This window comes from Zingiber officinale, chromosome 5A (genome assembly GCF_018446385.1).
Source record: "Zingiber officinale cultivar Zhangliang chromosome 5A, Zo_v1.1, whole genome shotgun sequence".
In the NCBI taxonomy this organism is placed as follows: Eukaryota; Viridiplantae; Streptophyta; class Magnoliopsida; order Zingiberales; family Zingiberaceae; genus Zingiber; species Zingiber officinale.
The window spans coordinates 88385050-88413030 of NC_055994.1; the positions used below are offsets into that span (position 1 = coordinate 88385050).

The window sequence follows — 27981 nt, forward strand, 5'->3', positions numbered from 1 at the left end:
TCTTATTCAACGCCATTAATGTTTGAAATTGATGCTTTTACTTTGACAATTGAAGGAAAATCTTTTACAAGGATGAGACAAAGGAACAAACCAAACTCAAAATGACTAATTGGTTGAACAGAAATACATTCCGATATAAATATAATATATAGTATAATATAATAATCACAAGTTCATCGCAAAACAAGAGGGAAATAGAAACACATGTTTACTTGGGAGTGAGTGATGGTCAATTTATAACATTATACCATCTGAATATATACATTTTGGATTCAATAAGATTCACTTAAGATTATTTAGCAAGACAGCCACTCATGAAATCTACAAGCATGGATTTACAGCAGCATGTTCTATATATATTTTTTTACCTCACGACCAAATATGGCAATCAAAAAAAATAAGTGCCACAGCAAAGAGGGGAAGAAGAGGTCATATGAGCAGAGTTCATGAAAACCAACTTTTCTCCTTTTTCACAGATTTGAGCTGCATTACCAGTTGCCCACGCTGAGCCTCGACTTCCGCATACTGGAGGCTCATATGAAGGTACCGCTCTTTCATGTCTCTTAGCTCCAATTCTAACGAAGAGATTGTTTCTGAGTTGTCGTTGATGACCTTCTTGAGAGCTTCAATGTCATTAGACTGATTCTGAGAGATGACTCTGAAAAGTTCATAGCTAGTGAGAACAACTTTATCGAATGGAAGGAAGAGGGAAGGAGGGCAATCAACCACCTTTGGTAGCATAACAGCACGAGTTATATGAGTTGGAGATACATTTAAAGAGGCACTTTGGATATGTGAATTTTTTGTGTTTATATCATCAAGTCTAGATGAGAAACGAAACAAACCTACTCGATAAGTGCCAGACTGATCTACCAAGTGTCAGTACAAGTAACAACATTCCTCTAATTTAACCAATCCTTTTGTCTTTGTGTGAATCGTGAATAACCACCGGTGGTAGGTATATGATTCTAGCATTCTCAATCATATTCAAAGCAAATATTTTCCATCATAAGGTCGAGATTCTCCCTCAACTTGTGTCACAGAGATGAACCATAGTAAGCACTCAATATGACACACCTTCATTGCATGTTTAATTGGATAGCAGAGAGAAGACGGAGAGGAAAAGAACAAAAAGTTTCAAGTGCAGAATTTGGAGGAAGAAAAGTATTCTATTACTTACGAGATAACACTGCATGGGCATATATAAACTCATGATAAACCTCTTAACCCTAGAAGTATGAGGTGGGACAAAATCCACTAGAGCGTTTGAATAGATATGTTAAAAGTGAAGTTGGTGTTAGATTTGTTCAAACATCAAATTTGATGCTAGAGTTAGTAATTATCCCTTTGAATAATATATTTATTACTTCCAACTACTTTCTTCTATTAAGTAAAAGGCCAATTTGGCTTCTCATAACTGATCACCTTCACTCATCTTTTTTCAAGAATTTTTTCTGATGAACACTAGCCTTGGTGCAGTTCTTTCAAATACAAATTTCATCATGACAGTAGACAAGTATCATGGTTGTCCAGGATCCCAGGTATTGTATTTCATTAATTTTCTTTATGAGGATATCAATCAGTAGGTAAGTAATAAAAAGTAAATCAAATAAAATCACAGCTAGAACATAAGATAGAACATAGAGAAAGAGTTGCAAGAATGCTTGCCTTCCAAATTCCTCTTTGTACATGTTATTTCTCTCCAAAAACTCAGTTTGTCCTGACCCAAGTGAAAGGGTATCTGAGTGATGATCAACTTCATTGCTGATGCATGAATCTTCAATATGGAAATTTGAAACCTTTTTCTCCTAGCACATTTGAACAAATGAATCAACAAAATTAAGATTGTTCACTAGATAGAGTTTTCTAAAGATAGCAAACTAGATTATATACCAATGAGAAACTAGAACCATCATTACAACTAAACAACTGCGAAACATTTCTCATGCCCTACTGATATCTATTACATAGTTCAAAAAAATCAGTGAGATGTTTCTTATACTGACATGCATGCTAGATGATGAAATTTGGAATATTCAAATATGCTTCAGTATATGAATTGTTGTGCCAACCATAAGCTAAGATTATTATTTCCAACCAAGGGTGAGCTAAGAAAGAAGCAAGCCAGCAATAGAAAGTTGCCACTACTAGTTTTTTCAACAGGCTCGAACATGGTAACATCAAACTAAAATCTTGTCATGCAAAGTACATATACTTTGAGGATATAAGGTACAATAATTTGAGTTAATCCTAACTTGACCTATATAAACTGGTAGATCAGATGGGCTGGTAGTTCATGATATTGACATGTTTTAGATTGTCCCTCTTAAAGTTGAATTAGGTTTAGAATTAAATCTTACCAGAACATCTGGTAAACCCAAATCTAATCATAACATGGGTAGACAATCCGTACTTTAGTGATGGTGAACTAATGGATCGTCTTCAACAGGTTGGGCATGATCATGTCAGTTCAGAAAACAAGATTTTTTGGATTAAGATCCCTACACAGCAAAATTAGGATAAGCAAACTTTAATGAAAACAACATATTAGCTGACAAGTACAATTTATGATAGGGTCCTTATTTTCTTTCATTCTTAACTAATTTGTTTCTACATTTTCTTATGTTTTGATTTCAGCACAGTTCTAGCCCTCGCATTTCATTAATCAAACATTTTATCAGTACCAAGATGCTACCCAAAGGTTGTTTTACTGCACCTCTTTCAATTTTAGGACATAACTGGACTAGTGTACAACTCCATATGGATTGAACTGGCTTCTCAATAGATCTAAGAAGTTTCAGGAATTATACTAAAAGTTTTTTCAATTGAACAAAAAGTTGCATTAAAAACAAATTACTTATGATGTTAAGTACATGCAATGCAGTACCTGGCTATTCATTTCTTGATCCTGAGACAATCTTCTCAACATTTTAGTCTCCATGGATTGCACTTTCTTCATCAAATCAACATTCTCCTGCTCAAGATTTTGAAGCTTTCTTTGATACTCACTGTTTGTTCGCTTTACTCGATTAAGTTCATTCTTCAATTCCACTTCAAATGCACATGATGCTTCTTTTACTGATAGGTCATTTTCCATCCTCAAAAGTTTTTCTTGCAAGGCTATCCTACTGCACCTATCATCTTCAGCATCACATAAAGCCCTCTGCATGTTGGAAAGCTTTTCAGTCAAAGAAGATTTCTCTGACATCAAATTTTCATGTTCTTCTGATAATGACTTCAATATCTCTTCTAGTTTTTGCTTTTCACAATTTGTTTCATCAAGAGAGTTTTTAAGGTCCAACATTGTATTTTGAAGATGAGAGAATTTCTGCAACTGAACTTTTAACCAAGAAATTTCTTCCACTAATTCTTGTTTTTCATAGTCTGAAGCTTTATGCTTCAACTCTAAAGCACTCACCATTTTCCTATGTTTCTCTTCACTAGATTTGACACCCTCCATCACTCGTTTCATATGCTCAATATCAGCCATTAACATTTCCTCGCTCTGTTTGGAAGCATTATGCAAATCGACTAACCCTTGAATCTTATCCTTAGACTCTTTCTGCAGTTTTTGTAAATCACCCTCATACATCTTAGCTTTTGAACTCATTTCCTGCAGGTTACATTCAAGCTTAGACTTATCTGATCGCAGAACTGAAGCTTCATGAACTGCAGCTAGTGCTAGTTTTGCTTTTTCATCCTGACTTGATGTCATTTGTGCAGTAAGGTCAGCTATCTCTTTCTCGAAGTTCTTAACTTCAACCGTTTTCTCTTTTTCAATCTTATTCAACAGAATATGTGCCTTCCCTATTCTTTCTTCATGTTCCTTGACATCTTGAAAATTTTGCTCAAGTTGTGAAAGCAGCAACTTCTCCTTAGATACAATTTCCTTTTGTAGCGAAGAAAGTTTCAATTCTAAAATATCAACTTGCTCATGAAAATCAAGATTCTTGTTTCTTGTTTCATGCAATTCAACTTCAAGCTGTGTAACATGCTCATGCAACTCCACTTTCTGTCGCTTCAGGTCTCCTGTTAGTTTCTGAAGAGAGGTGCAGTCTTCATTGAGACTCTCAATTGTTGCTTGCAGTTTTGAATTTGATCTCCTCAAAACATCCGACTCTTCTAGTGCTTCTGATAACTGCTTTTGTGTCTTCAGTAGTTTTTCTTTAAGTTCTGATTTCTGCACTTCATTTTCACCCTTATGTTTTTCAACTTCATACTTCAAATCTGCTAGAAGTGATCGGGTATCTTCTAGTTCCAATCTTTTGGATTCTTTATCATTTGTTATATATCTTAGTTGGGCTTCTAAGCCAGATACACGTTCAGACAAATTGATATTTTCTTGTTCAAACTCAGAGATTTGCAACTCTAGTTCTTTTTTGCAACTTTCAAGTCCCGTTGTTTTTTTCTCAAGTTTCTTATTAGCAGAAACATGAAATTCCATGCTACCAGTAATCTCTTTTAAATCATTCTGCACATCTTCCAAAATTTTAGACATTTCATCATTTTGTTTTCTTTGAGATGCCAAATCTTCCTCCAGTTGACGTTTCTCTTTATGAAGGCTGGAAATAAGTTGCTCAAACTCATAAAAACTTCTAGAAATATCATCCACTACATGACGACTCTTCTTCTGACTGAGAAGACCTGTGCTCACAGGGGAAACATTACGATCACCAGCATAATCATTATCTGCAACATAATTATCCTCGGTAACATCGTGCATATCTGACAAGCTGAATGGCTCAACTTTGTCTGACACTCTCATAGAAACAGCATCAAAACCTTCCAAGTCATTTTCGAGATCTAGTTTAAGTTTTTGATGCATATTGGGCAGTTCCAAGTTTTTCTCCCTAATTTCCTTGTGCATTTCGCGGAGCTTTGCCTCAAGGCCACTCGTTTCATCCTTATAATGCTGCAGTTCTATTGCAAGATCAGCAGAAGCTTTTTCAAGGTCCTCGAATTTAGTTGACAAAGTTGCAGTTGTCACTTCTTTCCTTTTAAGCTCATCCTCAAGTTCACAGATTCGAGATTTAAGGAAGACAATTTCATATTCACACTTGTTAGTTGAAATTTGATAATGAGACCTTTCAGACATAAAATCATGGGATGGACCTCCTTTTTCAGCATCCTTGCTTAACTTCTTTAACTTGTATAACAAATCAAGATTTTCTGCTGTTAGCTCAGCACAATCCCTCTCCAATTCCTGTACTTTGTTTCTGAGAGACTCAACTTCCCTTTCTAGACCAGAACTACTTCTACTAGATAGCATTTGCTCATCCAAAGACTTACAATTCCTATCTTCTACCTCTTGTCCATTTGGACTGCTCCGTTGCGAAAGGTTAGCTATCTCCAGTCTCTGCTTCTCTGTGATCCCTTCCAGTTCTTGAAGTATTGTGACAAGCTCAATATTTGATTCTTGGGTTTGTTTCAACTGTCGAGCTAAGTTGCCATTGGATTCTTTCTGAAACTTCAACTCCTCCTCCAGTTCCTTTTGCACACTATCTCTTTGTTCAGATAGTGACTCCTCTAATGCTGCTTTTAGTTGCTCAACTTCAAGCTTTAAAGAGTCATGTTCTGTGTTTGCAGCAAAAATCTGTTCATCCAGCTTTGCCTCATTCTTAGATTTTTCAGAAATTTCTTTCTTTAAACTCTGAATATCAAGTTTCAGTTGCCGAGAATGCCTTTCCCACATCTTAACCTCATCACGGAGTTCCTCTATCTCTTCAGCAGCTTCAAGAAGATCCTTTGAAGAATCAGACGGCCTTAATGAAGGCATCCTCACTCCACTTCCAGAAGCTTGTGCAGCGGTATCTTCCCATTGATTAGTATGAACCGAGGAGCCTGAGGTCCTAGAGTTGAAAGAAGATTGATATGATCTTAGATGTTCGTCTGCACGAACTGTGCCATAATTTGCATTTTGGCAGCCAGATGAATCTTGTCTTCCAATGTACTGCACCCCATTTGAGCTTTTTTTGGGAGAAAAGTATGTCCTGCCCAAGCTATCAACTGAATCAGAACTACGGTGTGAGCCTGATGCCGAGAAGCTTGTGTCCTGTAAGAAAGATGTAAAATACTTGTTAAAATAATCAAAGGCAGTATCCATTTGAAAGTGAAACAAACTCCGAAAAGGAATAGAACATTATCCTTAGTAAAGTACAATACATTCTAAAAAAGATGCAAATTCCATGACAAACAGAAATAAAGACGGAGAGCATGAAAAAGGCAGCAAATGAATGTTCCTATTTGTTGAATAACTTATTTTAAGCACATTGGTTAACCACATTCACGATGATAGAAATGCTAGGAAAACGGTCAAAATGGTGCACTGGTATATCACCCTATTTCCATATTCGTCTGGGTAGGTGTTGCTCAACTGATTGTTTGAAGAACCATCAGACTTGCCATCCAGCTCATCGTTATTATTCTGATCTTCAACATGAGAAGCTTTTTTAAAAGATTTCCCAACTCTGCATTATATAAACCATTATCAATAACATATAGTGATAGCACTGGGATCAAACAAATCACCAATTGACCTGAATTTTGATTTTGGGGAAAAACACTGAACCTTGACCTGCACATGAAAATAGAAAATATTGTCAATTGAACAAATTGAATTAAGTTATTTTGATACTGATACTTCCTATACGGAGCAAGAAGCCTGTGACTCAATTAGAGACATCATCCTTGAACACAAATGGGCAGCATTCATATGAAAATTTGAAAACTTATATTAGCATAAAAAAAAGGACAGCCCCGTGCACGAAGCTCCCGCCATGCGGGGTCCCGGGGAAGGATTCATTGTATGTAGTTTTACCCTACTTTTTGCAAGAGGCTGTTTCTAGGATTCGAACCCGTGACCTTTTTGGTCACATGGCAACAACTTTACCGTTACGCCAAAGCTCCCCTTCAAAACTTATATTAGCATGCAAATAGAAAATAAGAGAAATTATGAGAAAATAGCTTCTTTGGATTAAGTACACAGTTGACCATGTCAACCATCTTATCTTCTCCTTCGAGTTATACTCTTTTTGTTTGAAACAGAAAACCCAGAACAAGCTATGCATCCCAATTATATTGGTTGGCTGTATCAATCTTATATGCCTAGTCGGCAGAAACTATCTTTAAAACTGTTTATCAATTATACAAACCAAAAACTTTCTTGCCTTATGGACTATGCTCTGGCTGATTTTTGTTTAAACTTTAAAATACTAATAGAAAAAAGCACATTGAAAATGTACATATATTCTATGATGGTATTTACAACATTTTGTGTGTGAGACTCAGTTTATATAAAATGTCGCCTTCAATGAGGCAACCAAATAAGCTAATTTAAGTTCATTATGTGATTATCACTTTTGTTGATGATTGACAACAAATAAGCTCATTTAAAGATACAAACATCACTAGAATCTTCATAGTTTCAGTTAGGGAATGCAAATTAAATAAAGAGTAACATTACTTGTAAAGTTGTCCCAGAATCACAATTCTTCAAAGGAAGGAAGACAGGGGCAGCATCACCTGCACTTATATAATCTGCTAGATTTAAGGTAACCTCACCAATGATCACAGATCTAGCAGAAGCCTGCACAAGAAATCCATTCTAACATACATAGTCATAGCTCTTAACCAGCATAAACTACTAATTTCAGCAAAAGGAGATTTAATCTAATATTAACATATGAAATTACATATAGAAACATAGTGATTTTTGTGTCAGACCGGTGAAACAACAATCTTAAAATGGCTTTCTTCAAGCTCTTTTGATGTATTATCTTGGGACACCCATATGGACTCTGCATCAGTCCACTGACAGTTCCCATTTCTCACTGTAGCTTTGCTAGTTTTACTAATTGTTTTTCCAGTCTCCACCGATACAATAGAAAGAAAAAGTCTGTCCCATACTTTAGGAACCTGTACGTAAAAAATAAAATCAAACAATTATTTTCCAATCCATTTATTTTATACCATAAAATAAACAAGTAGTGCAAAATTCATATAAACACAGCAGAACAAGTGATGTTAAGTGTGTTAGCTATATATATATAGAGCAGTATATATATGTTAGCTGTATATATAGCAGAATATATCTGTATATATTTGTCAATTATGTTAGCTGTTAATTAACTTAATTAGCTTACTAATTGCAGATAGTTTTCTAAGATAGATTACTATTCTTGTATATAAATATACATCATCTTTCAATAAAGATATTAGTATCTATATATATGGAAACAGATTATGATTGTAATCAATCATAATTAATTAAGGATCTCCTTCTTGATTAACATAAGTATATATATGGAAATAGATTACGATTTTAATCAATCATAATTAATTAAGGATCTCTTCCTTAATTAACATGTGTAAATGTGTATAAATGAAGATGTTCATATGTAATAAAAAAAATTGTATTCCTCATTTTCTCTCTAAGTTTCATCATTAAGTTTCGTCAAGGTATCAGAGCATTAAAATTCAGCCTCTGCCCTCTTTTTTCATGCAATATTTTTTTTCCAGCAACGTTTTCTCACACCAACAAGGCTAAGATCTGAAAAACCCTCTTTTCCTTTCTACCTACTTATTTCTTTTATCCAAAATATTATTCATATTACGTGACAACCATCTACCAGAAGTCGGTTGAGAGTTGCTCTTAACATTGCTCCCCTTGTCGACAGTCTTCTTTACTGATCGTCTTGGTCTCTTCCCCTTGTGCCGATCTTCGTTGTGGGCTTATTGCTTCAATTGAAGCTTCTAAAGTTTCTCAATTCATCCCCCATCCTATTAATATTACATTTTATGGAATAAACTATGATTTGTGGGTTGAAGAAACGTGTAGTTTTCTTAAAGGAAGACTTCTTTGGCGCATTGTTACCGGTGACATATCTAAACCTACACGAAAGCTAGATGAAGCAGAAGATATGTTTACAGAGCGTCTAGTCACCTGGGATGACATAAACCACCAAATTTTGACATGGTTTCGAAATATTTGTGCTAAGCGAATTAAACTCGACTTTCGGCGTTTTGATACTGCTCAAGAGGTATGGAATTTCTTAAAGAAGTGGTATTCTGTATCTAATGATGTCAACCAATTTCAGCTATATAGGAGACTTCATCGAATTCAATAATGACCAGAACAAACAATTCATAGTTATGTCTCGGAATTACAAGAAATTTGGGATCATATTACACTTGGTGATCCTGTACGGCCAAGTACTGACGTAGCTACCATCTTTATGCCAATCTCCATGATCGTCAACATATCTGGCACTTGTTAATGCGCTCCAAGATGATTTTGAGTCTATTAGAAGTTCTTTTTTTCATCAAAGATCTTTGCCAAACCTCGACGTCGTAATTAAGGAGTTAATCACCGAAGAGACTCGTCTACATGCTCTACACATAGAAAAGTATGTATCTTTAGTTGATACTACCTTGGCTCAAACACCTCAACATTCATACAAAAAATCATATAGAAGCTCCTGAAATCATTGTAAAAAGCCTGGACATCATATTTCTGAATGAAAAAATTGATATACAAAAATGTCGCGCAAGGTCTAGCATCCAAGGTTTTTCACCCTGCATCTTCTTCTGCTGTTGTTGCTACCACAGATGGTCCAATAGCGAATACCCTCCCCAAAATTTTTCTTTAAAGACCTTCAGTCACTTCTCCAACATCTCCAACCAGATAATGGTACCATATCTTCCCCTGCACTATCTGTTACTTCAGGTACTTCTACCTCATGGTTCTTTGATTCTGGTTATTGCAATCATATGATTTCTAAATCCTCTATTTTTACGTCTTCTAGAAAGTCATATATTCCACATATTGTTCACACTGCTGATAATACTACATTACATGTTCAAAGTATAGGCACTACTCAAACCTCTACTTTGTCTATCTGATACTTGTTACAAAACTTTCCCTAAATCTTATATGTGTTGGACAAGTATGTGACCTTGGCTTTAACTTATCATTTTCGAGTAATGGTTGTAATGTGCAGGATCCACAGACGGGCAAGCTCCTTGGAACAGGGCATAGGGTTGGGTGGTTGTTTAGACTGACTTCTCTAAACCTTCCATCACATGTTGGAGCTGTCACCTCTCAAATTTGACATTCTCGTCTAGGTCATCTATTTATTGACCATTTGGAATCTTTAATTTCTAGTGGTTCTCTAGGCTATGTTAAGAAAGATACTTTTTATTGTGTTTCTTATCAATTATCTAAAGGTCATATCTTATTTTTTTTGCCAAATGATTCTATTTCTTTAGCTCCGTTTGATATGATTCATTCTGATATATGGGTCCTGCACCACATGACACAATGAGTGGTTTTAAATATTATGTGATATTTATTGATGATTTTTCTCGTTACACATGGATTTATTTGATGTGTAATAGGTCTAAGTTGTCCTCTATATACATTAGTTTTGCCAACATAATTCAAACTTTGTTTTCCTTAAAATCAAAATATTACGCACTGATAATGCCATGGAATATAGAGATTCAAAATTAACTCAGTTTCTAGCACATCAAGGTATCATTATTCAAAAATTTTATCCTAGAACATCTTAACATAATGATCGGGCATAACGCAAACACAGACACATCGTCAATGTTGTTTGAGCCCTTCACATTTCTTCCTCTTGTCCTAAAACTTGTTGGGGGGAAGCATCATTCACAGCCGTTTATACTATCAATTGTATCCCTTCTCCCATCATAGGTAACATCTCTCCCTGTGAGTGTCTTTTTCATAAAGCCCCTGATTATCATACTCTCAAAGTCTTTGGTTGTGCTTGTTTTGTACTATTGCAACATCATGAGTACACAAAATTAGAACCTCGAATCCGACTATGTTGTTTCCTAGGGTATGACATCGAACACAAAGGGCATAGATGTTGGGATACACTATCTCAAAGACTTCGTATATCTCGTCATGTAACCTTTTGGGAACATAAGATGTTCTCAACTCTCTCCAAATTTCAAGTCCACGAATCCTCTCAACAATTCCTTTCTGATCCTACTATTTCTTTGTTCCGAAACATCTCTTTTGCAGGATCATCTAATAGTTCAGGCAACTCAACCTCACATGAGCCTTCTACCTTAGAGCCTTCTCCAACTGAGGATCCAACACATATTCCATCTGATCCCCTTATCAGACACTCCTCTACCTACTCGTCGTACTAATCGTGTAAGTCAACCCTCTGTTCTTCTTCGTGATTTCATGTCTACTCAGCTATTGTCTCTCTTTATGAACCTCACACTTTTCGTGAAGGCAGTTCTAACGCTTTATGGCAGCAAGTAATGACGGAAGAATTGCAGACACTTACTAAAACAAATACTTGGGACTTAGTTGATAAACGTTCCAATAAGTCTATTATTAGTTGCAAATGGGTCTTTAAAATCAAGACTCGAGCTGATGGTTCAATTGCCAAATATAAAGCCAAACTTATTGCTAAGGGTTATACTCAAGAATATGACATTGATTATGAGGAGACATTTGCACTTGTTGCCCGCTTGACTTCAGTACGTAGCCTTATTACAGTAGCTGCTAGTAAAAGTTGGCCGTTATTTCAAATGGATGTCAAAAATGTATTCTCAATGGTGGTTTAATAGAGGAAGTATATATGCAACCTCCACTTGGCTATGATCCTCCTCCTAATAAAGTTTGCAAACTTCGCAAAGCACTATATGGTCTCAAACAGGCTCCTCGAGCATGGTTTGCCAAATTTAGCTCTACTATTGGGCATCTCAGCTTCCAGTCTAACTCCTATGATCATGCCTTGTCCTTACGCAAAACAAATCAAGGGAGTACTCTACTTTTACTACATATGGATGACATGATAATCACTGGCGATAACACAAATGGGCATCAATGATCTGAAATCCTTTCTTCATTAGTAGTTTGAAATGAAAGATCTTGAAAACTTAAATTATTTTTTGGGCATTGAAGTATCCTCTGGCGCATCAGGTTATTACTTGTCACAAGCAAAGTACGCCACAAATCTCATATCTCGGGATGGCATCACTGACACAAAAACTACTACTACCATTTGTCTCCACTAAGCGTTTGTCCACTACTGATGATACTCCTCTCAGTGATGGTATGCTTCATCGGCAACTAGCTGGAAGTCTTATATATCTCACTCTCTCTCAGCCAGATATTGCCTATGTCGTTCATATTGTGAATCAGTTCATGTCAACTCTTCATACCACTCATTTTTCAACAATTCTTCGCATATTACGATACATTTGAGGAACTTTATTTCATGGGCTACACTTTTCTCGCTCATCTCCTTTAGAGTTGCGAGCATATTCTGATGCTGATTGGGTAGGTGACCCAACTGATCATCGATCCACCACTGAATATTGTTTCTTTCTTGGTACATCTCTCATTTCATGGCGTAGCAAGAAACAAACCGTTGTGTCTCACTCCAGTACTGAAGCAGAATATCGAGCCCTTGCCTCTGAGCTTCTATGGCTACGATGGTTACTTCAAGATATGGGTGTTTCTTTGTCTTTCGTTGTCCCACTCTTTTGTGATAATAACAATGCCATGTAGATCGCTCACAATGATGTCTTCCATGAACTCACAAAAATATTGAGATTGCTTGTCATCTAGTACAACATCATGCCACTCATGGTACTCTACAGTTGATTTCCATATCATCACAAACTCAGATCGTAGACATTTTCACCAAATCTCATCCACCTCAGCGATTTCAAGATCTTGTCCACAACCTCAAGTTGTCCAATGATTCTTTTCATCTCAATTAACATGATACCACAGCATTAGAGATTTGAAATTAGGGTTCCATCTCCACTGTAACATTCATCAACTCATCGCCCATCAACCACTGCATCTCAGTCGATCTTCTCTTCACCCTTCATGGTCTTTATCTCCGTCACCTCGAGCAACCTTCTTCACTACAACCTTTTAAAACTTCCTTCAAATTCCAACAACCTTCTTTGTTGTAGCCTTCTGAAACTTCCTTTAGATTTCAATAGCCTTCTTCGTTGCAGCCTTCTGTTTTCTAACCTCTATTTGGTCTTCCGCTATTTTTGCTAGGTTTCAAAGTCTTATGGCTGTAATGTCTAAAATCACGGACCATAAGCTAAATGGTTTAAACTACTTGGATTGAAGTAAGAATATTCGCCTCTATCTATGAAGTATTGATAAAGATGATTATTTGATTGATAATCCTCCTAAAGATGATTCAAAGCAAATATAGCTTAAAGAGGATACTTGTTCCTTCGGATTCAAAATTCTATTGATAGTGAGGTAATTGGTTTGGTCAATGAATTTGTGAAAGAACTGATGGATTACAAAATTTTTTTACTTTGGAAAAGAAAATCTCTCCCACGTGTATGAGGTTTGCAAAGCCTTTTATAGAAAAACAAGATCAATTATTTTATAACATTCAAGAAGACATATGAGTAGCTTAACATGTTGTTGCCCTTTAGCCTGATGTGAATGTTCAACAACGCCAACGAGAACAAATGACTATCATGAGCTTCCTCACTTGCCTGACTTTAAGTCTGCTAAATCATAAGTTCTCTTTCGTTCTAAGATCTCCTCTTTACAAGATGTATTTATTTGCATTCTCCATTCAAAAAGTACTACATCTGTTTCGCTTAGTAGTGCTTTGGCAAGTCACAATACTAATTATATGCCTGGGAGATCAACTAGTCATGGTGGAAACAAGGAATATGACTTTCAGAACTTTGAAACTCGAACACCGAATTCTAGTGGTATTGTGTGCAACTACTGATGATAGCCAGACTATATAAAGTTTGAATGTAGAAAAAAATCAGCAAAAACATTTGACCCATATTGTGTCCACTAATGATGCCTCTGATAAATCCGTTCTTATCTCTGCGCATGAATTTACCAAGTTCTCACAATATCATGAATCACTCAAGAATTCATCATCTTCTATCACTGCTATTGCTGATTCAGGTAAACACAGTGCACACAGTGCATGTCTTCTTTCCTCATCCTCAAAATGGGTCATTGATTTTGGTGTCATGAATCATATTATTGTTAATTCTAGTCTCTTTTCTACTTTTCAGTCCAAAACTAGTAATCCTACTATTACTTTAGTTGATGGGGTTCCATCTTGTATTCGTAGGTCTAGCACTATCAACCTTAACCCTTTGCTTCCTCTGTCCTCTATCTTACATTTACCTAATTTATTCTTTAATTTGCTCGCTGTCAGCTAACTAACTCATAATCTTAACTGTTCCATCTCATTTTTTCCTGATCATTGTTTATTTCAGGATTTATGATGAAGATTATTGGTAAAGGACATGAATCTGGACACACCACTCTCAAATTATTTTGCTTGCTCGAGTGTCACTTCTCCCTTTGAGGTTCATTGTAGGTTAGGTCATCCATCTCTCCCTTTGCTTAAGAAGCTTTGTCCACAATATAGTAAGGTGTCTTCATTAGATTATGAATCATGTCAGTTTGCAAAATATCACCGTCTTAGTTCGAGCCATAGAGTCAATAAACATGCTATTGTTCCTTTTAAATTAGTTTATTCTAATATTTGGGGTTCTTGTCCTATTTTATCTAAACTTAGATTTAGGTACTTTGTTACTTTTATAGATGATTATTCTAGTGTAACTTTGTTATATTTAATGAAAAGTCATTTTGAGTTATTTTCTCTGTTTTATGCATTTTGTGCTGAGATTAAGACTCTTTTAATTGTGTTTATCCATACGTTGCGAAGTGATGCTACGGGAATCTCATCTCTTAAGTCCTTTATTCATACTCAATTTCACACGAAGGACTTGGGGTGCTAAAGTATTTCTTGGGTATTTAAGTTACAAGGAATAAAAAATGTATATTTCTATCTCAAAGACAATATGTCTTCTCAATCTATTAACTGAGACAAGAAAATTAGGGGAAAAGTCTTATGGTGCTCCAATGATTAAGAACATGCACCTCACAGGAGATGTAAAACTATTTGAATATGATATCAAAGATTGGTTGGGAAGTTAAATTACCTTACTGTTGTTGGATCGGGTCGCACAATGTAGTTTTGAAAACTTGTTTCTTTTGAAATTTAAGTACGCAACGGAAAATTGAAAAGAAAAAAACACAAGAAAACATGGTCGGTTTTACTTGGTTCGGAATTTCAGGCGACTCTACTCCAAGACCCAGGTAGACCTATCGATGGATTCACTAAAATGCTTCTTTCGGTACCTCTGGAAGAGGTAATCGAGTACGAAAAAAGTTAGAACAAATATAACACCCTGCACTTATTCTTTTGCAATAATTAATTACAAAAAAACTTCCGTTACCGACACGTATGAATTGAAGTGAGAGCGCTCGAATGTCGGTGTCAATGTGTCGGCCGTGATCGGAAGTCCTCGGAGTAGTAGTCGGGCGCAACACCTTCGCAGTAGGATGTTGGAGCAGTTGGAATCGCGAATGGACGCGTAGTAGCTCGTATATTAGTTGTTTTTTAAAGCTTGGTCGAGACTGCCTTAAATAGGGCATGGAAGGCACCTTCCATAGGTGTTGTAGGTGCCTCCAATGAGAGAAACGTTATCCCGTTTTTGTTGTGTCTTATCTGCGCTGAGATCCAAATTTTATCCCTTAGAAGGCGCCTTCAAGCCATTGAAGGCGCCTTCCATAAACAGTGCGAAGGCGTCTTCGGATATTGTTCATCCGAAAGCTTTTTGCTCCTTTTTACCCTGCAAGTTGTGTTAGTCCCAAACTAAAACATTTAATCTGCAAAACAAAGTTAGCACAGTGAAAATAAAAGGCAGTAATTAACTCCTGTCCTCGCAGGACTAGGAACTAGTCAAGGTCTCAGATTAGAGATCCAAAATGGACCTAACATAGACCGACGCCTACTATCCCTCAACCGGGACGCGTCCTCACAAAGTTACTCTCCTCCAGTGACTTACCTTTACTTACCATCTTCAGTTGGTTGACTAGTCTTCTGACCCCAGGTCTTCATGCCAATTGTTCGATTCGCAGACCTAACTGGACTTCTGCTGGTTGTCCGGTCCTGCGGACCCAACCGGACTTCCTGCCAGATATTCGATCAGCCCGTTGACCTATCTAGACTTCGCACCAGCTATCTGGTCCTGCGGACCTAGCTGGATTTTAGCTTGGTGTCTGATCCTTTGGACTCGTCAATTCTTGCACACTCGGTACAACAATTAGCTCACAAAATATCTAACTTAACTCACTTGTCATTCATCAAAACCCGAGTTAGACCGTTAGTGCGAAACTGCACCAACAGATTCAACAAAACTTGATTTCTACATGATATGTAAAGACTAGTGAACAATTAGAGACATTTTCACAAAAGTTCCAAATGAGATTCGAATTGATTATCTTTGTAACAACTTGGGCATGATTAATATCTATGCTCCAACTTGAGGGCGAGTGTTAGCTATGGGTCTCTCTCTCTCTCTATTAATATTATGTTAGTTGTTAATTAGCTTCCTAATTGTAGATAGCTTCCTAAGATAGATTCATAATCTTGTATATAAATATACCTCGTCTTTCAAATAAATATACCTCATCTTTCAATAAAGATATGATTCTTTCCATCTCAATTAACAAAGTGATGCAGGAGCATCCAGCAACACCACCGGTTTATGTCCTTTGATAAGGCTATGTGCACCTTCAAGCTGTGACGAGAAGAAAACGTGCCTATCAACCTCCTTCTTAGGCCTTGAAGAAGGATGATCAACACTATCGACAAGGAAGATGACTTGCCAGTGGCCTCCTGACGTGGTTGTGCACTATTTGGAGTCCAGACGACTCGGAATCGACTTTGGTCGACACGGCCAAGTCGTGCCCAAGGGAACGACCGTGTTGCAACGTCATGGTTCACGTGAATCGGGTCTTCAAAACTCTAGATCTGCTCTTTTGACTTTTCTTTGGTTCACGTGTTGCCACGTCATGGTTCACGTGGTTGTGCTATATTCAAAAGCTTAAGGTTTGAAAACTTAGCTTAAAGTTTAAATTTGAAAGAGTTTTTTTTCATATAGTCAAATAATTAATTTAAAGCTTTTGAGGGCAAGGGAAGAGCTTTAATCCCTAATGTCCAAGCATGAGTTGGGTTAGATTGATTGTTAATTAGTTAATTTCACTTTAAGTAAGGTAACAGAGCCCTAATGTACATGCTAACACAAAAGGTTTAAAGATCAAGCACTTGGGTTCGCGGCCACATGTCTAACCAGTTAGCTACTAGCTGATTACCTAGAGGGCAATAGCTTTCACTTGGTTAGTCAAGTTAAGTCAATAGATCCAGTTAGATTTGACTAGTGCTGGAATACTTGACTTGATTAATGTTGTAATGTTGACTAGGTATTTAACGCCCAGACTCATATTGATGCACAGATATAAGCATTCTTGAGTCCAGGTTGTACCGTATGCATCTCACGCTGTTCTATGTTTTTCAAACACAAGCAAGGTAAGCCTAGGTGTTTGTGAGATGCTCTGGCTGAATTCTAGGGGAGCAAGATTTCTAGGGTAGAGCCTAAGCTACTTCCATATTTTTGAAAGTTTAGTAAAAACTGGAATTTTAAAAACAATATTTTCTTAGAATTTTTAAATCATACGATGATTTTGAAACCGTACGAAGCTGATTTGGAAATTAGAAACTATTCTACCCAGCACATACATATTTAAAAAAAACTAATAAACATGAGTAAGTAGAAGTCAACGGAATACTAATACAATCTGAGAAGACAAATAGGTGTCTGTTTAAGATACATCAAGTGATAGTCTCAACAGGCAGGATCATCAAGAGCGGGATCATCAGCTGGAGGGTCGTCAGCTTGAGGTGGTGCAAGAGGCTGCTCAGGTGCCGGCTAAGGCTGTCCCTGGCGCCGTATCTCACCTCGGAGAGACGCGAACCCTGTAGCTATCTCGGATCGGAGAGATCGGAGGAAGTGATGGCTATTTAGCACAGCTCGTCACGTCTGAATGGACTGGATCTCGAGCCGAGTAAGTCTATCCTCGACGGAAGGAGGGGCCAAAGTCGAAGGCCCGGCTGATGTGGAGGGTCCGGCAGAGGTGGAAGGATCTGCGAAAAACTCCTCTGCCAAGAAGTCGGGCCACTCCTCACCCTCACCTGGTACGTACTCGGCCTCTGGAACACCAGGAGGAGCAACTGGCGGTGGTCGGCCCTTCCAGGCCAGAATCCCCTCGGCAGCAACCTCTGCACCCGCTAATCTAAGACTACGCTGACCTAACTCATCATATATGGTAAGTGGTATGAGTGTCCCTCTGGTAGTGTCTATCCTAGAGGAAGAGAAAATCTGGGTCAGGATATGGTAGTAGGGCATATGGATCACTCCAATCGTGACTGTACTAGATGCCTGAATAATGTTATGAAACATATGCAGTGCTATGTCTATATCTAGGTGCTGGCTAAGAGCGTACAAAAAGAAAGAGTGGGATGATCGCATCTTCGAGATGTCTCGAGATGTGATGGGTAGGATGCATGCTGTCAGGGCTCTGTACATAACATAGTCCTGAACTCGAAGAAGGGTGGACCTGAACTCAGTCAGGCCAAGGGGTCTCTCCTCCCCAAAAAAATGCATGTAGATGTCATCTAAGGTAATGTGGGAATAGGTATCACCGAAAGGTAGCTCCCTACCCGGGTAATATAAAAAAGTACACTGGGACTCCCTAAGCTCTAAGCTAGTGCGAAGCAGGGAGGGAGTAAACTGAAGGTCAGTGCCACCAACTCTGGTGGAATAGGTGCTATCATCAACCTTTTCAAGGTTGTGATAGAACTGGGCACACAGGTCTTGATTCACTGTAGTGGTGCAGTCAACCAGTTTGGATCATATAATATGGATAATATGATAAATAAACTTGACAGTCGTCGGACTATCCGGGTCTGACTTCGGATTTCCAACCGGAAATCCTAGGTCGACCCGACGCCTACTGTTCCATCTACGGGGAACGCGTCCTCACCTACTCCACTCAGGAGATTTACCTGTTGGCAGTGCGATCCTCCAGATCGACTGGACTTTTGCTCAGCGTTCGGAGCTTCCAGACTTTCTACTGGACTTCCGCTTCCCGACTGGTCCAGTCTTTCACCTGGTTCGCAACACTAGGACTTTCCACCTAGGGTTACCCCCCAGGACTTTTTGCCTGAAGCTCTCGACCCGCCAAGACTTTCCGCATAGGGTTACCGCCTCCTATGACCTAGGGTTACCACCCCCTAGGGTTTTCCACCTGCCTAACCGCAGCTAGGACTTTCCTGAAACACTCAATCAAGTGCATTAGATCACAAAACAACTTAACTTTGAATTCCTTTGCCATTATCAAAACAACGGTCGATCGTCGGATGCTTCCTGCACCAACAATCTCCCTCTTTTTGATTATGGCAACTGAAATTCAAAGCTAAGTAAAATAGATACAAAAAGTTTAAGTAAGCAAGCTTAATAGATTTTAATTGCACACATGGTTAAGTTAAACACTTAAACTTTGTCAGACTCTCTCTTAATAAAGGCATTCTTAAAAATTTATTTTGATTATTAACCTTTCTTTCCGCTGTGGACAACGTGTCCCCTGCGTTTATATATATATATATATATATATATATATATATATATATATATATATTTTGAAGAATAATTTTCATTTGATTGATTTTGAAAGATAATTTTAATTAGTTTTAAGTTAATTAATTTAAAAAACATAATTTAAGTTAATTAATTTTGAAAAAATAGGTTTAAGTTAATTAAGTTTTGAAAAATAATTTTAAGTTAATTAAGAAAAATAATTTTAAGTTTTGAAAAATAATTTAAGTTAATTAAATTTTTAATTCTAATTTTGAATTAATTTTAAATACGAATTTAATTTTGAATTAATTTCAATTACGAATTTAATTTTGAATTAATTTTAAATATGAATTTAATTTTGAATTAATTTCAATTACGAATTTAATTTTGAATTAATTTTAATTACAAATTTACTTTTGAATTAATTATTTTGAATTAATTTCAATTACGAATTTAAATTTGAATTAATTTCAATTACGAATTTAATTTTAATTACGAATTTAATTTTGAATTAATTTTTATTTTTCTTAGTCATCTCACCCGATCTAAATTTTCAATCAGGTAATCCTATAATTGTTGTAAAATGAATTGAGGTTCAATTTTAGGGTTTAGTTTAACTTTGTGTTAGATTCAGGTTTAGCTTTGGGTTCAACAAGTAGGCGTTCTTTGGATAATCTTCTGGGCTATGATGAGTCACAAGGACATCATTAAAGTAACCATGCCTTCGAGGTTTTCCAAATTGTCCTACCCATTGAACTTAATATAAAACCTTGGTCTAACTAGTTAGGATCCATAAAAGGTAGTTTCGGTCAGTTCCACTTAGCCAAATACACCAAGTCGAAGCCATATCTTCCTAGACATGTGATGACTAAGTTTCCCCAAAGTACTATCATCCAATACTTCACTAATACCGTGGGTCAAGTTAAACCTAGCCCCTTTTAATCTAACCTTAATTACCCGGCCGGGTAGTCTACTCTTGTTTACCCTTATTGGGTGGATTAATTTCGGAGGTGCCAGCTATTCTGGAGACTTCCTTTAGATTTTGATTTAGTTTGAATTTAATTTTAATTTTAATTTAATTTAATTTGGATTTAATTTTATTTTGATTATTTTTCTTTTAGCTCCCCTGGATCATAGCCTCGATATGGTTTATCGAGGTAATGTATTTGATCCTTAGGGATCCAATATTGTCCAAGTCCAACTTGATTGTTCAGGTTGGACTTGGGAACCCATGCTTGGACCTTTTTTCTATTTGTTCTTTGTATAAGTGATAAGTATGATTTATATTTCTTTTTGGATTTGAATCCTAGTCCAGTTCTATTGTAAATTGCCCTTTGTGTTCCAAGAAGTAGGTCAAGGTTCTTGGAACCCAAAGAGAATCGTTCTAATGTTTCCTCCAGATCCTTGACCTGAGTTTTCAGGCTGGAATTCTCTTCCTCAAGTTTTTGGACTTGAGTCGAGTTTCTAGTCTGAACTTAGTTAAGTCAAAGATTCGGAGTTAGTCACTTGTTTAAGGATAGCTACTTCCTTTAGAAGTGACTTAATCTTAAGATTAGACTTAGCTAATTTTCGTAACAAATAATTAACTAGGTTGTTAAGCCGAGGGATACTTATAGAGGGATCAGGCCCTTTGGAAATGGATACGGATCCGTGACTTCTTTCCGATTCTGCTTCCGACTCGCTCTCGCTCTCGCTCTCGCTCTCGCTCTCGGACACCTCGATCTGGTCTCGGGCCATCAGGGCAAGAAGGCTCGTCTGTTCGAGCTCGTCGTCGGTATCCTCTTCTGAAGATTCTTCAAAGGTTGCTTTTAGTACCTTCTTCTTTCTTTGCTTCTTTGCGTCTTCTGATTGGGGCAGTTGGCCTTGATATGCCCCTTCTGGTTACATCCGTAGTAGGTCACCTCAAACTTGACCTTCGAGCTCGGTTGAACTTCCTTTGATTGCACTGCCTTCTTTAGGTCTTTCTTGTTGAAGCCCTTCTTTTTCTTGTAGAGCCTCTTTACCAAGTTCACGAGTTCGACTGTTAGTTCGTCGTCTTCATCGTTTGAGTCTGGTTCTGGTTCCGACTCTTGCTCGATTTTTCTTCATGATCTTGGTTCGCGTGTTCTACAGGTACCTGCAAGCAAAGCTACACCTTTCTCGGGTGGCTGTGTATTAGTCTGCTCATGAAGTTCAAATTCAGAAAATAACTCGTCTAATCTAATTGAAGATAAATCCTTGGAGACTTTGTAGGCATCTACCATTGATGCCCACAATGTGCTCCTCGGAAAAGCATTAAGAGCGTACTTTATGATATCCCTGTTCTCGACCTTTTGCCCGATCGCGTGGAGAGAGTTTAGTATGTCTTGTATACGAGCGTGAAGTTGGCTGGCCGTCTCATCTTCCTGCATTTTCAAATTATATAATTTATTAAACAAGAGATCTCTCTTGCTTACCTTAGTGTCGGAGGTGCCCTCGTGGAGTTCGATCAGCTTCTCCCAAAGCTCTTTTGCGCTGGAGAATGGTCCAACTCTGTTGAGTTCCTCCTTGGTTAGTCCGCACTGGAGGGTGCAGGTTGCTCTGGCATCAGCTTCCACCTTCTTGATTAGGGTCGGTTCCCATTTTTCGCAGGGTGTTGGCTTGTCGTCTTCGTCAGCTGGCAGTTGTAGTTCGGTCTTGATGATCATCCATGTGTCGAACTGGGTCTTAAGGAAGGTTTCCATTCGCCCCTTCCAATATCCGAAGTCTTCTCCGAAGAAAAGTGGAGGACGAACGGTGCTGAAATCTTCTTGTTGGGCCATTTGTAATATGCAACAACAAAAAATAAAAATGTTCCAAGACTAGGTCTTGGATTAGTAGTGCTGGAAATAGAGTTAAGGATTTGCGAACTCGAGTGGTGTTGCACCAGTCTCGAGCAAAATCTGATTCGAAAAATGAATTAGAATATAGCTATTAAGCTAATTCTAATTGACTCCGTAAAAACTGAAAATACCACGAAAAAAAAAATTGCGTGATTGGTGGTTGCACCAGATCAACGCGTCCCCGCTCTAATACCAATTGTTGGATCGAAAGCGCTAGAGGGGGGGGGGGGTGAATAGCGCTCGTGGCTTTCACTCTTTCCGAATTCGTAAAACATGAGTAATAATGCAGCGGAAATAGTAAAATGCACAAACACACAGAAGACACGAGAGGTTACTTCGTTCGGAGTCTATCTCGACTCCTACTCGAAGGCCCGCGGTCACTGACCGCTTTCGGTGGGCAACAACTATAGTTCGTAAAAACTATTACAAACTAAGTACAATTCAAAGCAGTAATAATAACAATTATACCGACAATAAAAGACTAAATATGAAGCTCTGGGTTGTCAGCGTCGAGTTGAGGCTTTGTCGGAACGTCTCGTTAGTAGCAGGTTGCAGAATGATTGCTTGTGCGAAGTTGTTCAGAGCTACCGTTCGAAGTCCCCTTATAAACAGTGCTTGAGGCGCCTCCAAGCCCGTCTGAGGCGCCTCTAGGTCGCCGAGTCGCACGGGTGGCTCAGCGCAAACCTGGTCGCACCTCATCCCTCTGAAGGCGCCTCCAAGCTGCTCCAAGGCGCCTCCAACGCCTGGTCCAAGTCGCCTCCAGCTTCCTCCGAGGCGCCTCCAACTCTTCTGGACAGTTGGCTTCGGCTAGCACCCGAGGCGCCTCCAAGCCCCATGGAGGCGCCTCGGACACTGTTCATCCGAGGTTAAAGATGCTCCTTTGTTCCTGCAAATTGTGTTAGTCCCAAACACAAACCCTGCAAAACAAAGTTAGCACATGGATAATATGATAAATAAACTTGACAGTCGTTGGACTGTCTGGGTTTGACTTCGGATTTCCAACCGGAAACCCTAGGTCGACCTGACGCCTACTGTTCCCTCTACGGGGAACGCGTCCTTACCTACTCCACTCAGGAGATTTACCTGTTGCCAGTGCGATCCTCCAGATCGACTGGACTTTTGCTCAGCATTCGGAGCTTCCGGAATTTCTGCTGGACTTCCGCTTCCCGGCTGGTCCAGTCTTTCACCTGGTTCGCGACACCAGGACTTTTCACCTAGGGTCCCCCCCCCCCCCCCCCAAAGACTTTTTGCCTGAAACTCTCGACCCGCCAAGACTTTCTGCATAGGGTTACCGCCCCCTATGACCTAGGGTTACCACCCCCTAGGGTTTTCCACCTGCCTAACCACAGCTAAGACTTTCCTGAAACACTCAATCAAGTGCATTAGATCACAAAACAACTTAATTTTGAATTCCTTTGCCATTATCAACACAACGGTCGATCGTCGGATGCTTCCCGCACCAACACATTGCACTCGAAGTTCCTTCCCCTGCGTCAGTTGGTATCAGAGTCTTAGATCAAATGGATGGTCGCCAGTGATCGTGATTCTAACTGAGGAAGTCTCACATCGTGATCGTAGCATTCAAGACAAGATACTTGAAAATCTACAGAGGCAAGTCACAGAGTTTATCTCAATGTCTAGCGACGCGAGATCTTAAAGATCGTGAGATAAATGGTCGAGGTCGTAACAGGAAGGCTTCGGCTGAGGAAGTCTCACACTATGATTGTAATGCCCGAGATCTTAAAGGTCATAAGTTCTTTTATTTTAATTTAGATAAAAATTTTCTTGAAAAAGATATAAATGAAAAGATTGAAATAATTGGTGATCTAATTTACGACGAAGATGAGATCGAGACGATTAATGATCCAATTTATGACGACAATGAAATAGAAGAAGTCATCGATGAAGTTGGTGATGGAGATTTAGCGGATTGTAAAAAGGAACGAATGAAGCAATCACAACCCGACGATGGTGAAATATCCCCACAACCTATTGATGCTAATAGTGTTTCACTTCTCAAATTAGCAACCAGCCACCAAAGGCAATTTATCCAAAGCAACCCAATGGATGGATCTTTTGCTACACAGCTTATTCAAGGGCAAAATCAACAGACATGTAATGTTAAGGGAATCATGGGTCTAGCACAGCCACAAAAACCTTTGAATATGGAACCCTCTTCATTGTATAGCCATGGAATAATACAAGCAAAATTTGGACTAAGTGGTATTGGAGTGAATCAAAGAGTCGGTTGCCTTCTTCTGAAAGGCTGGCCTTTGACAGGAATTGACCAGTTACGCCAAAACTTTGCCCCTCAGGCAAACAAACCCTTTCTACCCAATCAAAGCCAGTTTCTACTTCTATCGTCTGGACCTGCAAACAGTACTGGCACAGGAAATACTGCAGCACCTTGTGCTAACTCGCGCCCATCAACTCCATCCATCCATACTCCTGGTGATGGTGCTTCAATGGCTAGCACCTTGCAAAATTCAAGCACCATAGCAAAAAGTTTGATGATGTATGGAACAGATAAATCAGGAAGGGTCTTCAAGTTCTCTAGAAGACTTAGAGCACTTTGGTGATGTTGGTTCATTAGATGATAATGTTGAATCTTTTCTGTCAAATGATGATGGAGATGGCAGAGACATATTTGCTGCACTGAAAAGTAATGCTGAGAATAATGTGGAACCTTTAACTAGTTTTAGTTTTAATGAGGTTAGTTGTATCCAAGCCAATAACAGCAAAGTAGTTTACTACAATTTCTCTTCAGATGGAAAATTACTTGTTAGTGCTGGATATGATAAAAAGGTTGTCCTATGGAACATGGAATCCCTGCAAACTATGAACAGTAGAGCACACTTGATGTGGCGATAGAAGGAGGCCTACCTGGCACGGGGTCAACTACCACGGTGGAGGTAAAAGTCAATATGGTCAACGTCCAAGTGTCAACAGGCCGAACGGAGGGTAAATGTAACGGCCGGTTGAGACAGTCAGGCCCCGACCGGCGGAAATATGCCAAGGAAGACTGGATAGTTTATCCGAACGAAGGAAGGCAAGTTACGCAGCCAGCGTGGAAGAGCGACTGAAGCAAAAAGAGCGGAGGGCTCCCGGCCGAGCGGTTAGCGACTAAAGCAAAAAGAGCGGAGGGCTTCCGACCGAGCGGCTACCCACTCAACCCGGGACCTGATCGGGGACGGAGCGGAGTCCCGGCCGAGCAGCTGCTCCACTCGGCCAAGCAATGGGACCACTATAGTATCTCCTGACATCCTTTTGGGAGATAGTGTCGCTGACACGAGGCATGGTCAACAGGTGGATCGTACGGTGGAAGCTTCTACTGTCGCGTCAGGGACATGCATGTCCTGTTAAGATATGATATCAGATGTATTTTCCTGACAATGCCCTTTCATGGGATACCTGGGAGAGCGTGCTCATGCCTTGAGAAGCGCACACGGTGCCCACCAGGGCTCTATATAAAGGGGGTCCATCACCGGAGGAGGTATGCGTTATTCTTGACTTCCACTGTCGCTACTGTTGCTTCGCTTTTCTCCACATTCCGGTGACTGACTTGAGCGTCGGATGACCAACACCGGGGACCCCTTCCCTGACCCGACACTAACGTCATTTGTTTGCAGAGCGGAGCGAAGCCCACGTCCGGTCAGCAAAGCCGCCACTTCCCAGCTTCATACTTTCGGACAGGATCAGCACGCATATCATTATAGACATCTATTTTCAACCCAATTCAAACCAGTTGGCAAAAGCAGATGAATTCGAGAATAAGAATAGCATTCATGATGTCATGCTAGTCGATAGATCGATGAAGATTCCCAAAGTCTAGAGGATCTTCCTCCCGGGTTATTACCTGACACTATCATGAACTCGAGGACGAGTTATTTTCAACCTGGGGTGTCTGATGCAAAGCAGCACCACCCGTTTATGTTCTCTAATACGGCTATGTTCCCCTTCGAACTATGACAAGAAGAAAATGAGGCTATCAACCTCCCTTTTGGGCCTTGAAGAAGGACGATCGAGACTACTGAAAAGGAAAATGATTTGCCCGTGACCTCCTTACGTGGTTGTGCTCTATTTGGAGTCTGGACGAAGCAGAATCGGCTATCCAATGGCCGACACGGCCAAGCCGTGTCCAAGGGAATGATTGTGTTGCAGCGCCATGGTTCACGTGAACTGGATCTCCAAAACTTTAGATTTGGTCTTTTGACTTTTCTTTTATTTGTTTCGAATTTTTAGAATTTGTTTTCTTTTCTAACAAATAATTTAGAGTTAGTTTAGGTTTTATTCTTTTTTATAAGATTAGTTCTTTTTTACTTTTTCTTCTTCTGTTATGACTTTTCTATTGTGACTTTTTTTTTAAATTTCTTAGGCTATTTAAACAAGGGTTAGGGCTCTTGTAAAGGTTTGTTGATATTAATGTTGAGTTTGGTTTTGATTTGAATATAAAAATTATTTCCGTTTAAACCTAGAGGCGCCTCTTTGTTGGCGAATCCCCTTCTTCCTACGTTTTATCTGCAAACCTCATTTAAACCGGAGTTCCTTCCCTGCGTCACAAAGTGTTAGGCAGTAGAGGAATCCAGCAACACTACAAGATATGGATAAAGTGGCTACCGGTCTGAATCTGAAAACTTTGGTGCCCTAATAATGAATAGGGATTCAGAATTCAGCAGGAACATTTAAAGGTCCTTTAGCTTCGATCAGGAGATTCAAATGTCAATTGTTATGCTTTCCTTGATTCATCCTTGAGGAATGAATTAAAGGACATGAACATCCAGCCACTCTGTTCAACTTTGTTAAGTCAATAATGATGAAAAGCTTGCAGTTGACCAGAGTGAGAATTACTGTCAGACTATGCAGAATGAGGGCAAAAAGAAAATTGATAGAAAAGGTACCACTAACTTGCAGTCTCCAATGAATTGAACGAAATGCAAACATTTTACCACTAACTTTCTAGAGGTCACCATCATGAGACCAAGAAAAAGCATTGTTCTCGAGCTGCTTAGATTTACAGATCCAGCACTTTGTTCAACAACAGGTAGCACAAATTTCATCGAAGTTCAACCTGACTACCTCAAGAACATCTCTTTTCATACGTTGCTCGCTATTGCAAGTAAAAAACTCAAATGAAGGGCCAGTATAGCAGCAGAGATTAGTGATGTCAAACAAAAGATTCAACGCCCAAATTCACACGAGCAAACATCAAACAAGAAGACAAGACCCGAATCAAAGCATACAGGGAAGAATATTCACCTTGGTAGCCTGCAGATTGGAGAGCTTAAACTCGACTTTCTCCCCGAATCGTTCAGACCTGTGGCGATGCAACTTGAACATCCTATATCCCCCACCTTCACTGCTTCCTCTTCCTCTTCCTCCTCCTCCTCCTCCTCCTCGAGATGATGCTTTCTGCTACTTCGAAAAACTAGAGGAATCTTTGCTACTGAAAGCCGAGCGATTCCCCTCGCTCCCCTCTCGTGATCGGGAGAGGTCGGAGACGAGAAAGAACAGCGACCCTTTTTTTCCCTCGCTTCACTCGCCGCTTCTACTCCCCCCACTGCGTTAATATCATTGAGGTATTCATTGCAGTGGCGCA

At 39.0% G+C, this 27981-nt stretch overlaps 1 protein-coding gene across 3 annotated transcripts; it reads right to left on the bottom strand.

The window, feature by feature from the left end:
* Positions 1 to 191: 191 nt before the first annotated feature.
* LOC121980894 (cingulin-like) lies at positions 192 to 27939 on the bottom strand. 3 transcript variants are annotated; one of them, XM_042533164.1, is made up of 8 exons: positions 27642 to 27939; positions 7723 to 7914; positions 7463 to 7585; positions 6537 to 6574; positions 6338 to 6467; positions 2888 to 6052; positions 1669 to 1799; positions 192 to 658 (listed from the first exon to the last, which is right to left on the bottom strand). In XM_042533164.1, exons 1-8 carry the CDS (start codon positions 27720 to 27722, stop codon positions 445 to 447), a joined length of 4074 nt encoding a protein of 1357 aa, XP_042389098.1. In that variant the 5' UTR covers positions 27723 to 27939; the 3' UTR covers positions 192 to 444. The 3 variants fall into 3 exon arrangements, with proteins under 3 accessions (XP_042389098.1, XP_042389097.1, XP_042389099.1); XM_042533163.1 differs by having other exon boundaries at positions 1669 to 1808; XM_042533165.1 differs by lacking the exon at positions 7723 to 7914 and having other exon boundaries at positions 1669 to 1808.
* Positions 27940 to 27981: the final 42 nt, after the last annotated feature.